Source organism: Pongo abelii, chromosome 23, assembly GCF_028885655.2.
Source record: "Pongo abelii isolate AG06213 chromosome 23, NHGRI_mPonAbe1-v2.0_pri, whole genome shotgun sequence".
Taxonomy (NCBI): Eukaryota; Metazoa; Chordata; class Mammalia; order Primates; family Hominidae; genus Pongo; species Pongo abelii.
Genome location: NC_085929.1, coordinates 38691173 through 38706513, shown reverse-complemented (window position 1 = coordinate 38706513; position 15341 = coordinate 38691173). Strand labels below are relative to the sequence as shown.

The window sequence follows — 15341 nt, the reverse complement described above, 5'->3', positions numbered from 1 at the left end:
TTTTTTTTGTTCCTGGAATTAATAATTTTAATTCCTGTTTTCTTTCTTTTTAAAAACCATTATTTTTTAAATAGAGACAGGGTCTCACTATGTTGCCTAGGCTGGTCTCAAACTCCTGGACTCCAGCAATCCTTCTGTCTCGGCCTCCCAAAGTGCTGCAATTACAGGTGTGAGCCACCGCACCTGGCCAATTCTTAATTTTTCATTTTGAATTTTCTTCCTAATTATTACTCATTGAATGAAAGGTTCTCCTGGAGTCTTTGCCCTCTCACAGTCTGGCAGCACTCCCTCTGGTGCCCAACCTTATCCAATGACCCCTTCACTATCATCTTTGGGAATTCATTTTTGCCCTACTCCGGTTATTTCTCCTTATTCCAGTATCGCCTATTGTCTTCTTTCTTAGTTTATTCCGTCTTTCAGGGCAAATCAAAGCCTTCAATATCTTCCTAAGCTACGCCTCAGGAAGTGAGAATGAGTGAGAATGTGTGACATTTGTCTTTCTGTGCCTGGCTTATTTCACTTAATGTAATGACCTCCGGTTCCATCCATGTCGCTGCAAATGACAGGGCTCCATTGTTGTGTATGGCTGAATGGTTTTGCATTGTGTATTATGCATATTTTCTTTATCCATTCATCCGCTGATGGACACTCAGGCTGACTCCACATGTTGGCTATTGTGAATAGTGCTGCAGTGAACACAGGAGTGCAGATAGCTCTTTGGTATACTGGTCCACATCATTTCTTGTTGCAACATTAAACTCTGGAAAGGGACGCTGACTGCCTTTGAAATCATCCCCTGGTTTGTTTCACGAGTGTGTCACGTTCTCCGGGCAGGTCATTGTGCAGCGCTGCCTGTGTGGCAAGGACATGTCTCACGTGAAGGCCGCTTGCATTATGTGTGCTTACCTGAAGCTGCTGCCCATGTTCCTCATGGTGATGCCGGGGATGATCAGCCGCATCCTGTACACAGGTAAGCCCTGAATCCGTATGTTCTCTCTTTTTTTATGCTTGTATTCTGAGAGGTGTTTCTAAAATGTCATAAAACCTTGAGAAAATCCATTCTGGAAGGAAGTAAAAGCAGACTTCCAGGTGGAGGGAGCAGCCTGCACAGCGGTCAAAGGCAGGAAAATTTGGCATATTGGATGCTCTGTTCCTTTATCCTTTTCATACCATCTGCCTGTCTCGTAGACATTTGAGTCTGTGAGTTCCGTCTTCATGAGTTGCTTAGATTTAAGGAAGTCCAGAGAATATGGCAAAAGGACACTGCAGGATGAGGTAGAATTGGGTTAATTTGAGTCAAGTGAGCTGTACTGTCTGAGTTTGGTGACATCTCTGACTGAGAAGGTCTTGGTCCCTCTGAGAAAACTGGAGAACTGAATCAATTTTCACTGCTTTGGAATCAGGTTGTTTGAGGATATGTAAATTTCTGAGTCAGCTAAGAGTAACTGCTAGTGTTAAAAATCTTCCTTAAAAAAATTCAACTTCCTTTCTTTATTATGAAAAGTGAAGGAAATATAACCAAATCTTTCTTGGCTAATCAAGGACTCATTTTTATTGGGGTAATCCATCAGACAACACTGAATCCACTTCATGTTTTCTCAACTGGGCATCAGTTGAGTTCACTGAAATCTTGTTAAGTGAACATCAAGGGACCAACAACACTTCTTACTGGAGCTTTGTAATGTTGTTTATAAGGGTAAAGAATGCTCACGCCTGTAATCTCGCCTACTTGGGAGGCTGAGGCAGGAGAATCACTTGAGGCCCAGGACTTTGAGACCAGCCTGAGCAATACAGCAAGATCCCATCTCTAAAACAATAAGATAAAGTAGCTAGGCATGGTGATGTGTTCTGTAGTCTCAGCTGCTTGGGAGGCTGAGGCGGGAGGATTGCTTGAGCCCAGGAGTTCAAGGCTACAGTGAACTATGATTGCACCATTGCACTACAGCTTGGGTGACAGAGTGAGACCCCATCTCTTTAAAAAAAAAAAAAGTGTAGGTATCTAACTAGTGGGGAATGGCCAAAGAAATTATTGTGCACCTCCTTTATGGAAAAATGAAAACAGGAGACTGAAGACTATCTCAAAACTTGGGAAAATACTGAGGTTATATTAAATGTAAAAAGAAACTTGCAAAATAATGTCTCAACAACTACCATAGTTTTACGAAAAAGACATGTCTCTATAGAAAAGGATTAGGAAGGAATGAAAAGAAGCTGATGTGCTGAGGTGTTATTTTTCTGGGTGATTCTTTATCAATTCTTCCTGTCTGTTGTCATAAGGTTGTTTAAGCAAAAACAAAAAACCAACAAGGTATTGTGCAACTGCCACAGAGGTGAGGCATCATCACACATGGGACAGTCACCCAACTGACCATCACAAGCGACATCTCTTCTTAGATGCAGGTGAAAGATACTAGACTAAATGTGACTGCACGCAGGACCTAACTTCCTGTTGCTGCTGTTGTCAGTCTCTGGAGTTCTGTGTTCCCAGAAGAATGTCTTCTTTTGCTGTTTTCCCAGAGGATGGGGTCCACTCCCTCTCTTTGCTCAAATGCTCTTGCTAGGCCACGTCCCATGGGAGTCCCTGTCCCATGGGTCAGTGCAAGGGGCTATGGGGATGAGATACTTGGGGTTGTGTTTTGGGCATAGAGGGGCCAGATCTATGGTATGGAGTTCAAAATTGAATCTCCAGTTTCCAGGCAAATGTCTTTCCTTCCTTATGATCTTTCAACTTTTCTCTTTGTTTAATGGTTGTTGGTTTTGCCTATTTGGGCCTCACTGGACTCACTTCTGAATTCTTCCCCAGATATGGTAGCATGTGTGGTACCTTCTGAATGCGTGAAACACTGTGGCGTTGATGTTGGCTGCACTAACTATGCATACCCAACGATGGTGCTGGAACTGATGCCCCAAGGTAGGAAAATGTCCCTGCTGGGACAGCCCCAGAGGCCTGTCTACAGACGGGCCTCGAGGAAGGGTTATGGTGCAATTCTTGTACCTTCCATTAATTCAATCCAACTCATCAGACATTTCTTGAGCACCTTCCACAGGTTACCAGCTCTATGCTAGGCCTGAAAATTTCAGAGATGAACCAGGTACAATTACTGTTAGAAGAATTCTTACTCCTTCAGATTCAGGACTGTTTTCTGAGGCAGCCAAGAACAAATTAAATGATCCATTTGTCAATAAAAGAGTTGCATAGTCATAAACTTGTAAACACAAGACCTAGAGGTAAACTATTTTTTCTGCTTTTTGGGGCCTAGTGATAACCAGATAAACCACATAGAATAAACTATTTATTATGCTTTTTGGGGGGCATTTTTGGGGCTAGTGATAACCAAATAATAGATCTCAATCTATTTAATCTCCAACTATTTATTGAGTGCCTACTAAGTGCCAGGCACTGCTTTGGTGCTAACAAAACATCAATGAAATAGGCACAAAGTCCCCTACCTCTTGGAACTCAAAATCTAGTAGTATGAGATAGAAAATAAACCACATAGGAAATACATAAATTATTAGGATGCCAGAAGGTGATCACTGCTGTGGTGAACAGAAATGGAACAGGGTACAGAGCTCAGGACTTGACCAGGTGATCTCCTACCCTATCAAGGGTTGGCTATGTTTCTTCCACCTTCCTCCACCCTTACACACAGGAGGGAGGAAGAGACCAGGGCCCACAACCATGACACCACATGCTTCCCATCCACACACACTCTGTCCTAGGAGGCTTAGGGCCGTTACTAATGGGCAGAGGGAACTGGAGGATGAAGTTCCCATCATGGCTCAAAACTCTTGGCTTTGCCTCTCCAAAGACTTGTTTAGCAGAACTGCCTACTGGACTTCTTCCTCTCCAGTTCTCTTAAGTTTTCAGGAAGCCAACAGTCCCTACCCAAAGAAAGATGGTGTGATGTTGTTTCCTCTCTTCTAAAACTGGGTTCCAGTAGATGATCTCTAAGTTCATGTTTAGGACTAAAATTCTTTTTGCTTTAATCCGTCCCCTCAAGCGTTTATTTTTTGAGTTACAAACAATTCAATTACACTCTTTATTTTAAAATGTACAATTAAGTTATTACTGATTATGGTTACCCTGCTGTGCTATCAAACAGTAGGTCTTATTCATTCTTTCTCTCTTTTTTTTGTACCCATTAACCATCCCCGCTGCCACCCCTAGTCCCCCACTACCCTTCCCAGCCTCTGGTAACCATCCTTCTGCTCTCTACATCCATGAGTTCAATTGCTTTTTATTTTTAGATGGCAGAAGTAAGTGAGAATATGTGATGTTTTGTCTTTCTGTGCCTGACTTATTTATACTGGATTATTCTCAGGTGACCAGGAAGATATGCAGAAAACTCCACATGCTGATGTGTATTGATAAGGACATCAGTTAACCTATGTTCCAGATGATGCTTTTACCTTTCAACGCTCTGGTTTAGCAAGGCGGTGTCCAGCCACTAACCAGTGTTTGTACCCTTTCCTGGCTCCAGGACTGCGAGGCCTGATGCTTTCGGTCATGCTGGCCTCTCTCATGAGCTCCCTGACCTCCATCTTCAACAGCGCCAGCACCCTCTTCACCATTGACCTCTACACCAAGATGCGGAAGCAAGCGTCGGAGAAAGAGCTCCTGATAGCTGGACGGTGAGTGAACCCTGGTTCCCACCTAGAATCCTCTGGAGAAGTACAGACGTAGAAGTGAACTAGAGTTCCCTTGCCTTTGGCTTTGGTGAAAGTAATCATAGCATCTGGGTAGGGGGAAGAGACATTGGAGTACATTGAATTCAAGTGATCACTTTCCAGATACAAAAATTTGAACCATACCTTTAAATGAAATAATCACTTTTTCAGTCTTTCAAATGCTTCTGAATGGCTCTTATTTCTTCCCCTCCTCACATCACCCCCCTGTCCACATCTTCATAAAACTCCACCAGTATTTTAATGGGGTGTAAAATTCCCACCTACTCTGATAGGTGAATGCATTGTCTCTAGCAGTTTCCGTGTATATCACATGGAGGTAATGGATTAAGTCTTCCACACATGAACACAGAGGAGTTTATCAGTCATATTCATTAATGATTGGGCTGTGTTACAAAGGAGCAGGTAAGGGACTAATTCCAAGAGGATGCTTGGAGAGTTAAGTCAACCCAGAGGACCCTGAGCAGCCTGGGGGCCTTGAAGATAGTGGAAGTGAGATGGAGGGAAACAAGAGGAAAAAGTCGATACCAGAATGTCCTTTTTCCCCTTCACAATTTTCGAGAAGACCCTATATTGTCATAGCATTTTTTTTTTTTTTGAGACAGTTTCACTCTTTTTGCCCAGGCTGGAGTGCAATGGCGTGCTCCCGGTTCACTGCAACTGCCGCCTCCCGGGTTCAAGCGATTCTCCTGCCTCAGCCTCCTGAGCAACTGGGATTACAGGTGCCCGCCACCATGCCCAGATAATTTTTTGCATTTTTAGTAGAGATAGGGATTCACATCCTTGGCCGGGCTCAAACTCCTGACCTTGGGTGATCCATTCTCCTCGGCCTCCCAAAGTGCTGGGACTACAGGTGTGACCCACCACCCCTGGCCTGTCATAGCATTTTGTAAAATGTTTTAAAAATCAAAGTACAGCACACATAAAGAAAACAGTTAAAACATGGATGCACAGCTCAGAGATGTGTCACCAAGTGAGGACCCATGTAACCATCGATCAAGTCAAGACATGGAAATTACCAGCACCCAGAAGTTCGTTCATCTTGGGCCACATCATTCCAAAGCTAACCACTGTGACTTGTGATGCTATAGCTTAGTCTTTTCCAACTTCAGGCTATTATAGGTAGAATAATTGAATTTGTATCCCTTGAAATACAATTTTTTTTTTCAAGACAGAGTCTTGCTCTGTCGCCCAGGCTGGAGTGCAGTGGCTCGATCTTGGCTCACTGCAACCTCTGCCTCCAGAGTTCAAGCAATTCTCCTGCCTCAGCCTCCCGAGTAGCTGGGACTACAGGCACGCACCACCATGCCCAGCTAATTTTTGTATTTTAGTAGAGACGGGGTTTCACCATGTTGGCCAGATGGTCTCGATCTCTTTACCTTGTGATCCACCCACCTCAGCCTCCCAAAGTCCTGGGATTACAGGCGTGAGCCACCGCCACCTGCCGAAATACGGCTTCTTTTGCTCATGTTATGTTTGCAACATTCAACCGTACTGCTATGTGTAGCGGTAGTGTAATTTCTTACTCTGTGATGTTCCACTGTAGTAAGATAACAGTATTTGTCTACTCTTTTCAAAGAAATTGGTATCAAGAGAAACTGACCAACTATTTTAAAAGACTGTACTTTGTTGGTGACAGTAACAATAGCTTTAGTAAATTAAACACTTGGGGGAAAAACCCAAAGGCCTCACTTGGCCCAGAGCTTGACTCTGAACAAATGCTGTAGGAGAGGGAGTACAGGAGGGCAGGAGTGTACCTGTAGTAGAGAAGGTACTGGTTGGTGTTCAGGAGGCCCAAGATGCAGTCGTCCCACTGATAGGTATATGATCTTGGACACACATCCTCCTTAAGTCTCAATGATAAAGTAATAACTTTTTCTTTTCCCCCCTCTCTCTCTCTGTTATCAAATGTCTACTATCCCACAAAACACAAATAGGAAAAAAACACGTATGTTTTTAAAATTCCTGCCTCGTGGAATGTATGCCTTTGTCAGGAAGATAGACAATTAATAAAGGTATGCTACCTCAGGTGACCAGAGGCGCTAGAAAGACAATTAAAGCAGGAAAAAAGGATGGAAGCAACCTCATCCAGGTGCTCAGGGAGTCCTCTCTGAGGAGGTGGCATCTGAGCAGAGCCTGCAATGCAGGAAGTGTGGGAGTGAGCCCCATGGTGCTCTGGGGGTAGGAACAATGAGGGCTGCTTTCCTCCCATAGTCGCGTATGTGGTATGTTTGAGAACAACCAGGAGTGAGGTTCATCCATGAGAAGCCAGTGGAACAGTGAAGAGCAAGGTCAGAAAGGTGCCTGGAGGTGAGGTCATCCAGGGCTATTGAAGTCATAACGAGACAGGATTTTATTCTACATGTGATAGGAAACTGGAACTGAACGAGTTGGGAAAGCACGTGATTTGCCTTCCAATGGTGATTAAAAAATACCAACAGTAAGTGTAATTTATTGAATCCTTACTGTGGTTTAGGCATTATGCTAAGACTTCCCATAGTTTATCACAATTAGTTGTTGCAAGGATGCAGTGATTTTGTAACATTTAAATGAGACATTTGTGCTTCAGTCTCCTGCCCAAATGCTTGTTCCTTCCTCCACCCCACAACTGCTTCTCTGTTTCATGTGAGCAGAGAGAGATGAATGGCCTTTTATGCACATTCCAGTAAATTGTGTTGGTTCATTTACTCACAGAACAAGCACAGACAATGCTGGAGTTTAGAAAGGTGAAGAAGTCATGCTCCCTGGACAACAGGAGCCTTTAACACGCTTTTTACCTGCTGAAGTACTCAAGTAGTAAAATGCACAAGTTAGTATTTCTTGCTGATTTACTCAGCATTCTGAGATAGAAGCTGTTTCCATTCTAACCTATGCAAACCAACTTTGTTCCTGCAAGCCAGGAAAAGAACAAAAAATGGAAGTCTGCTTTCTTTATCATGCAAATAATTGCTGGTTAATAGAAATAGTGTGGTATTTATTTCCAATTGATATACTACATGTAGTGCATTGGAGTTATTAATCACTGATATTTTAACTATCTTCATGAATAGATATTTAATCTCATAGATGAAGCTATTATGATTAATTATAGACAAGCAATTGCTTTATTGGCATTTTACTAAAAGATCACCATTAAGCACAGCATGGGTTTATGTATGGTCAAGGAGCTTGATTTTGTTTGGAAAATCAATGAGTGACAACAAGAATGAATGCTAGAACTAAAGCACAATGGAAGTAACTATAGTGCTTTTGTTTAATGTTTAAATTATGTTGTTTTCTTCTCAGGATATTTGTTCTTCTATTAACTGTTGTGAGCATTGTGTGGGTCCCATTGGTACAAATGTCTCGAAATGGACAACTAATCCATTACACAGAATCAATTTCTAGCTACCTTGGGCCTCCAATTGCAGCTGTCTTTGTGCTTGCCATCTTCTGTAAAAGAGTCAATGAACAGGTGAGTGAAAACTGGAAAAAAAAATTCCCTGCTGGAGTGAGAAAAAAATCATTTATTTCACTGGGGCATCAAAATACATTCTTTCTACCCTATTTATGCAAGTCATGGCCCATCTTAATTTTAGTTGAGGTCAGCCACAATTCCTGATCCTTGCTAAAGTATAAAAATATAGCACACATTCATAGTACAGCCTTTATATGTTTCTTACAAAATATTACGTAGATACATGCTGCAGAGTTGAGGAACATGTTTGGGAGGCAGACTGCCAGGGCCCAATCATGGCTATACCACCTAATCGTATTGTGATCCTAAGCAAATTACTTGAGTCTCTGTAAAATGAAGATAATGATAGCACCTATCCTGTGGGATTGTTGTGAGGATTAAGTGAGATAAAATATGTGAAATTCTTAGAAGAAAACCTACCACACTAGTAAGAATTCAAATTGTGTTCATTACTATTGTGATATATGTAATTAATTGATTATTGTGGGTCATGTACCCTTAATCTTTCAATTGTTCCTTAGTACTAGCCTTACTATTATGATTTTCAGATGAGGAACAGGTGCAGAGGGGTTAGTATCTATGTGCTTTCCACATGTTACTTAATATTAGTAAGTGGGATCTTGGTATTCAGGCTTAGATCTTCTTCCATCCAAAGCTCATACCATTAATCTCCATGCAATACTGTTTTTCTAAAACATAACATCTTGAGCAGAGGAACAGACACATGTTTCCACCCCCATCAACTCCTCACAGAAATAAATTATCAAGAGCTTCATAGAACTCTCAAAACTACCTAATATCAGCTCTGGAAATTGTGTAACATAATTGATACTTCTGCTTATTTTATTAAATAAATCACAAGTGTTTTGATCTAACTATGAAACAAAAGTCAAGGAAAACTTCAGCTTGGGTCAGTGTAGACAGTAGTGTCCTGGTGTTGGAGAATCAACGATGGTGCAGGGGTATGTACAGTTCAGGACCATGGAAAGCAGCATCCAACTAAGAAGCACATGTATTTGCAATTTTCCCTACATTGGTAACCTTTTGCCCAAGGTTAGCCATTTGTTGGTCCTTAACTGAGAAAGCAGGCAGGATTATAATGATGACTTACTTGAATAAGCTTCTCATAAGCTTCTCATATTTTCTAAACATTCTGATTTTCTTCTTGCTTCTTTTGCAGGGAGCATTCTGGGGTCTAATGGTTGGACTTGCGATGGGCCTCATTCGTATGATAACAGAGTTTGCTTATGGAACAGGGAGTTGCTTGGCTCCCAGTAACTGTCCCAAGATTATCTGTGGAGTGCACTATCTGTACTTTTCCATCGTTCTCTTTTTTGGGTCCATGCTGGTCACCCTGGGAATTTCCCTCTTAACAAAACCCATTCCTGATGTACATGTGAGTGATGAGTAATGGATATATGCTAATTTTAAATAAGAGTTCTTGGCCGGGCGCAGTGGCTCACGCCCGTAATCCCAGCACTTTGGGAGGCCAAGGCGGGCGGATCACGAGGTTAGGATATTGAGACCATCCTGGCTAACATGGTGAAACCTTGTCTCTACTAAAAATACAAAAAATTAGCTGGGTGTGGTGGCGGGCACCTGTAATCCCAGCTACTCGGGAGGCTGAGGCAGGAGAATGGCATGAACCTGGGAGGCGGAGCTTGCAGTGAGCCGAGATCGGGCCACTGCACTCCAACCTGGGTGACAGAGCGAGACACTGTCTCAAAAAAAAAAAAAAAGAGTTCTTTGCCTTTTATTGTGTGAATGTATGAGTTCCAGGAAATGTATTCCTTGTACCTCTAGAGCTAGAAGAACCCTAAAAGATTATCATTCAGTCACTGAAATAAAGAACAATTTGCACCTAGTATGTGCAAAACACCAGTGAATTAAAAAGTAAGGGATTAGAAAATGGACATTATATTTTGTAAACTGCACAGTGTAGTTGGAAAGTCAATCTACAGCATTGTCATAGGACACCAGGAAGAGAATAATTGGTGTTTCCAAAGACACTGGGAAAGACTTCACAGCAGAGCTGTCATCTGGGCTGTGCCTGTTTGGGTCAATAGGATTTCATATACAGCATGAACACTGACTGGCACAGAGATGGGGAGAAAGTACATGGTACCAGGGGGCAGGAAAAGAAAGAATAGAATAATGAGATGCATTTTTGCCTTTCAATTTGGCAAAAATGTTTAATATGAATAATATTTAATGTTAGTGGTTGATATTAGTGTTGTGGGAAAATTCCCACAGTCCAAAACTGTTGGAGAGTGTATAGATTTTATAATTTATAGTAGAGCAATTGGGTAGTATTTATGGATAAATACTTATGAATACTTATGAAGCAACAATCCCCAGTTTTAGGAGCTTACTGTGTATAAATACTTGTTCAAGTAGGAAAAATATGTGTATAAAGATTTTCTCTGCAAAAGTTTTCAAATAGGAAATAGCTGCGAGAAAATCCAGATTTCATCATGAAGGGAATGAGCACACAAACACAGTGCATTGAACATTATGCAGCTGTTTAGAAACATGAGGGAGCTCTATTATTCGCTCTGAAAAAAAAGTTCATAATATGGTTAAGTGGAAAAATATGTGCAGAATAATATAATAATGTATAATAGCACTTTCTGAAATAAAACACATGTAGGCATATAGATGTTTGTCTAAGCATACAAAAAAAATCTTAGGGCATACCCACCTAAGATTTTCAACAAGAGGCATCTCAGGGAGTGGGGAGACACTCTAGGGGCCCAGCAAATATTAATTAATTATTTCTAAAATATAAATACTGCTTATATACTAATACTGTTTGAATTGTTTGAATTTATGACTAAACATGTGTAGCTTTTATGTACTTTGAATTTATCACTCACAATTTTTGAAGCAATGCTTCTTTATATATTTTCCTGAGAAGTGGCCAGTAGATTATGTGTGGATGGGAAACCTGAAATACAGCACAGCTCAAAATGTTTTACAAAGGACATGTCACTGAAATTCCTAACTAAATATTTACGCTGAATATTGAGTTAGATGAAAGAACACTAGAAAACATATCATAGTTTTTAAATATATATATGTTAAATTCTTATTTGCCAATAGAAGTAACCCATTTTATTACTAATTTTTAGGAAAAAAATATTGTCTGAAGGACCAGTGAGACCATTTTTCTGATTTATGTTAATGTTTCATTAATATGCTACAAGGCTTAACTTCCAAAATAGACTGATAAATATCATGGTTATTTCAGAGAAAGTCATGAAAACTGTTGTGAATCTAGCCTAACAGTGCAGAAATGAGATTTCCTAGGATGATAGTCTTTCAGCAAAACTAGAAATTACGCTATGCGTAATTAAACAGAAATTGAAGGACTCCCAAGAAGAGAGTTTTTAACAAAGAAAGTGGATCTAATACAAGAAATCCTGTGAATAAGAGCTTATGAAGATATGATTAGGAATCTTAGTGAGAAGGTAAAGGCATATGTTATGTCAAGAACAAATAAAACCAATTACGAATTCTAGTAAATTTGTACAAGAAAGTCATGAGCCAAATTAAAATGAAGTATAACTTAGAATATGATAGATTATAAAGGTTTAAAACCCATTGATAGGCTGGGCGCAGTGGCTCACGCCTGTCATCCCAGCACTTTGGGAGGCCAAGGTGGGTGGATCATCTGAGGTCGGAGTTTGAAACCAGCCTGGCCAAAAACATAGTGAAACCCCATCTCTACTAAAAATACAAAGATTAGCCGGGCATGGTGGCAGTCACCTTTAGTAATCCCAGCTACTCGGGAGGCTGAGGCAGGAGAATTGCTTGAACCCAGGAGGCGGAGGTTGCAGTGAGCCGAGATCGCACCATTGCACTCCAGCTGGGCAACAAGATAGAAACTCCTTCTTATTGAAAACAAAACAAAACAAAAAAAAAACATTGATACTTGGAGCAATTTCCTTAGAATGACCCAGGGCTGATATTTACTTGTGTCCAATCAATACATACACCATCAATTCTATTTATTTTCAAATGCTTAAATCAACATACAGACTAACCATGGAAATCTTAATATATTTACAGAAAATAATAAAAATTATATAAAGCATAATAGTTTAAAATAATGGTATAGCTGACAGAAGTTTGGAGGTGGGTTAGGAAAAGGAGTGTGTAAGGGTACTAATTGCAACTGGAATTCAAGAATAGTACATAGATACCAGCCAAATGTGATGGATCCAGAAATAGAATTTAAGAAGATAGTTTGAAAGTTATAAAAGCAACCACTAGATAAACTGAAGGAAATCATGATGTGGCTAATAACTGTTGGATGTTAAGGACAATGAGTGAAGCTGGGGTATAGTGTATGTTAGCTAAATCTTCAACTTTGCTGAAATTACAAATCCAGAAGTAGGTATTTTTAAATATATCACTTGAAGTTCTAAATAGCAACCAGAAGAATTAAAAACAGAAAAAAATGTAAAATGATTAGTGTGTTTTGGTGAGTGAGTGTGGTAGGAGGCCTTTTCTTTGTGATCTATATTCTCCTGTATGGTTTGATTTTTTTTAAAAACCAGGCAATAAACAAAGGTACCATTCCATTATATTATTGCAAACATTTGCCTATTACGAATGCACTTTTGTATGGTCCCTGTTTCAGCTGTACCGCCTGTGCTGGGTTCTTCGGAACAGTACAGAGGAGCGAATCGATATAGATGCAGAAGAGAAAAGTAAGGAAGAAACAGATGACGGCGTTGAAGAAGGTAATATTTGGTTTACATTTGGTTTTCATGTAGGAACTCTGTGCACAGGCTTGTTTATGGTTTTATTTTAATGTCATTAAATCCAGCTTCCGAAAAGCCTGTTAGATTTATGACAAACTGAAACTTTAAATTTTTACCTTTCCAAAAACCAAGACAACATATTAAATCCATCTATTCATCTGCCTGTCCATTGGTTGGTTTGTCCACCCATCATCCATCCATAGTTACTGAGATGACAATCAGTTACAGACTCGCCTGTTCCTAGTTACATAGTAAGTGTTCAATCTTGATTGTCTGCAAATAAGCATCTAGACCCACCTTCTCTCCAACTTTATTTCTCAGTATTTTCTCTAACATACCCTCTATTCCAGGCAGACAGGTTTTCTCACTTTTCCCCACATGTGCCAAGCTCCCTAGAATATTTCTACCTCCTGTCCAAGGGGAAAAAAAATGCTTATTCTTTAAAACTAAGTTCTAATCTCACTTCCTTCATGAAAATTTCTCCATCAGTCATCCCCCTGGCTCTTTGTTTACCCAAGGTTTTTTAAACCTCAGATAAGGTTTAGCACTTCACAATATGTTGTCTTAAACTGGACAATAATTGTCTGTTTTGGTTTGGTTTCTTCAAAGTGAAGAGTCAGGGTTTTCTGTTCCTTTTGATTTTTTATATCAGCATTCCTGAGTATGACTGGCCTATCGTTTTCTGGTTTTGTACTAAGTCTTTGGTTTTGGTATTAAGATCATAGAGTTATCATAGAATGAATCAGAAATTAGCCCATTTTTCCATTTTATGAAAATATTTCAATAAGATTGAAATAATGTTGCCACTGAATTTTGGTATTTTGCCAATAATACCATAAGGGCTGTGTGTGTGTGTGTGTTGCACATCTTAATTACTGATCAAATTTATATAATGGCTATGGAACTATTTAGAGTTTCCATTTCTTCATTAATTGTTTTTGGAAAATTATACATTTCTAGGATTGTGTCCATTTAGTGCACATTGTAAATATATTGGCATAAAGTTATTCATAGTGTCTACTTATCCATCTATGCTGCCTCTATAGTTGTGTTATCCTTTCAATCTCTAGTATATTTTGTGATTTATCTTTTTTCTTAATCTTACTAAAGATTTGTCTAGTTTACTTTTCTCAAAGAACTAACTTCTGGCTTTGTCATTTCCATTATTTTCCTTATTTTCTATTTCATTCTTTCCGTTTTTATTTGTATTCCCTTCCATTTACATTATTTGGGTTGATTCTCTTATTTTTTTTTTACTAAGTTGGATATTAACTCATTCATTTCCGGTAAATCTGGAAATTTGATTTTTCTTTTGATTTTTCTTTGATTGTTCTTTTCTATATAAATAAGACCATATACATTTCCCTCAAAGTAATACTGTTTTAAATTTCACAGCTTTTAATTTGTATAATTTCATTATCATTTCTTTTTAAATATAATCTTACCTTAATTATGATTTTTATAAACATTTGAGTTTAGAAGTATTAAATTTTCCAGTGCTGCAACAGATACCCATATACATGAGTCTTTCTGTATTTTTGCCAGTGTAAGCTGGGGATAGATTTTGTGGAGTTCAGTTGTTGGGTCAAAGGGTTCATGCCTATATGATTTTGCAATACGCTACTAATTCCCCTCCATAGGGGACTTGCTTCCCTAGCAACAATATAGAAGAGTGCCTGTTTCCACGCAAACTCACTAACACAGTATGTTGTGAAACTTCTGTATTTTTCCCACTGATAGATGACAAAGTGGTATATGTTTAGTTTACATTTCTCTTTTTTGAGTGAGCTTGAGAACCATGTGCCTTTTTTCTTTCAACTGTTTATTCATCTCTCTAATATGCTGACATGGGGCTGTTGATAGCCTTTTCTTACCTATTTTTAGAAATCTCTTATATATTAAAGATATTAAACCCTTTGTAATAGAATATGCGAACATTTCCCCCATTTTGTCATTTGTTTTTACTTCGTTTATTGAACTTCATGCCATGCAAAAGTTGCCTGTTTTTATATGATTAAATTTATCTACATTTTCTCAGGGATTCCTCTTAACACTCCCAGCTGATTGTAATCGTTTTTTACAGTCATAGGTACTACACTGACAAGGATTTCTAGTTCCTTTGTGATCTACATCTTCTGCGATCATTTGCTTATCTTTGTTCCAGATTATCCTGAGCAATCACGTGGATGCCTCAAGGAAGCTTATGACTTGTTCTGCGGTTTGCAGAAGGGACCCAAGCTAACCAAGGAGGAGGAGGAAGCCTTGAGCAAGAAGCTCACAGACACGTCTGAGAGGCCCTTGTGGAGGACAATAGTGAACATCAACGCCATACTCCTCCTGGCTGTGGTGGTCTTTATTCACGGCTACTATGCCTGAACTCTATCTGAGCCATTAGAATAATGAATAATTCTTAATAATGAACCAAA

General features: G+C 39.6%; 1 protein-coding gene across 1 annotated transcript in view; it reads left to right on the top strand.

Moving 5' to 3' along the window:
• Nucleotides 1–15341, top strand: part of SLC5A4 (solute carrier family 5 member 4) — a 37446-nt gene extending 22105 nt beyond the window's left edge. The window contains exons 9-15 of the mRNA XM_024240012.3: nucleotides 835–970; nucleotides 2804–2911; nucleotides 4485–4635; nucleotides 7975–8143; nucleotides 9327–9542; nucleotides 12792–12894; nucleotides 15080–15341. Coding sequence (XP_024095780.2) covers nucleotides 835–970; nucleotides 2804–2911; nucleotides 4485–4635; nucleotides 7975–8143; nucleotides 9327–9542; nucleotides 12792–12894; nucleotides 15080–15291 — 1095 coding nt within the window. The 3' untranslated portion in view covers nucleotides 15292–15341. The remainder of the gene's footprint in view (nucleotides 1–834; nucleotides 971–2803; nucleotides 2912–4484; nucleotides 4636–7974; nucleotides 8144–9326; nucleotides 9543–12791; nucleotides 12895–15079) is intronic.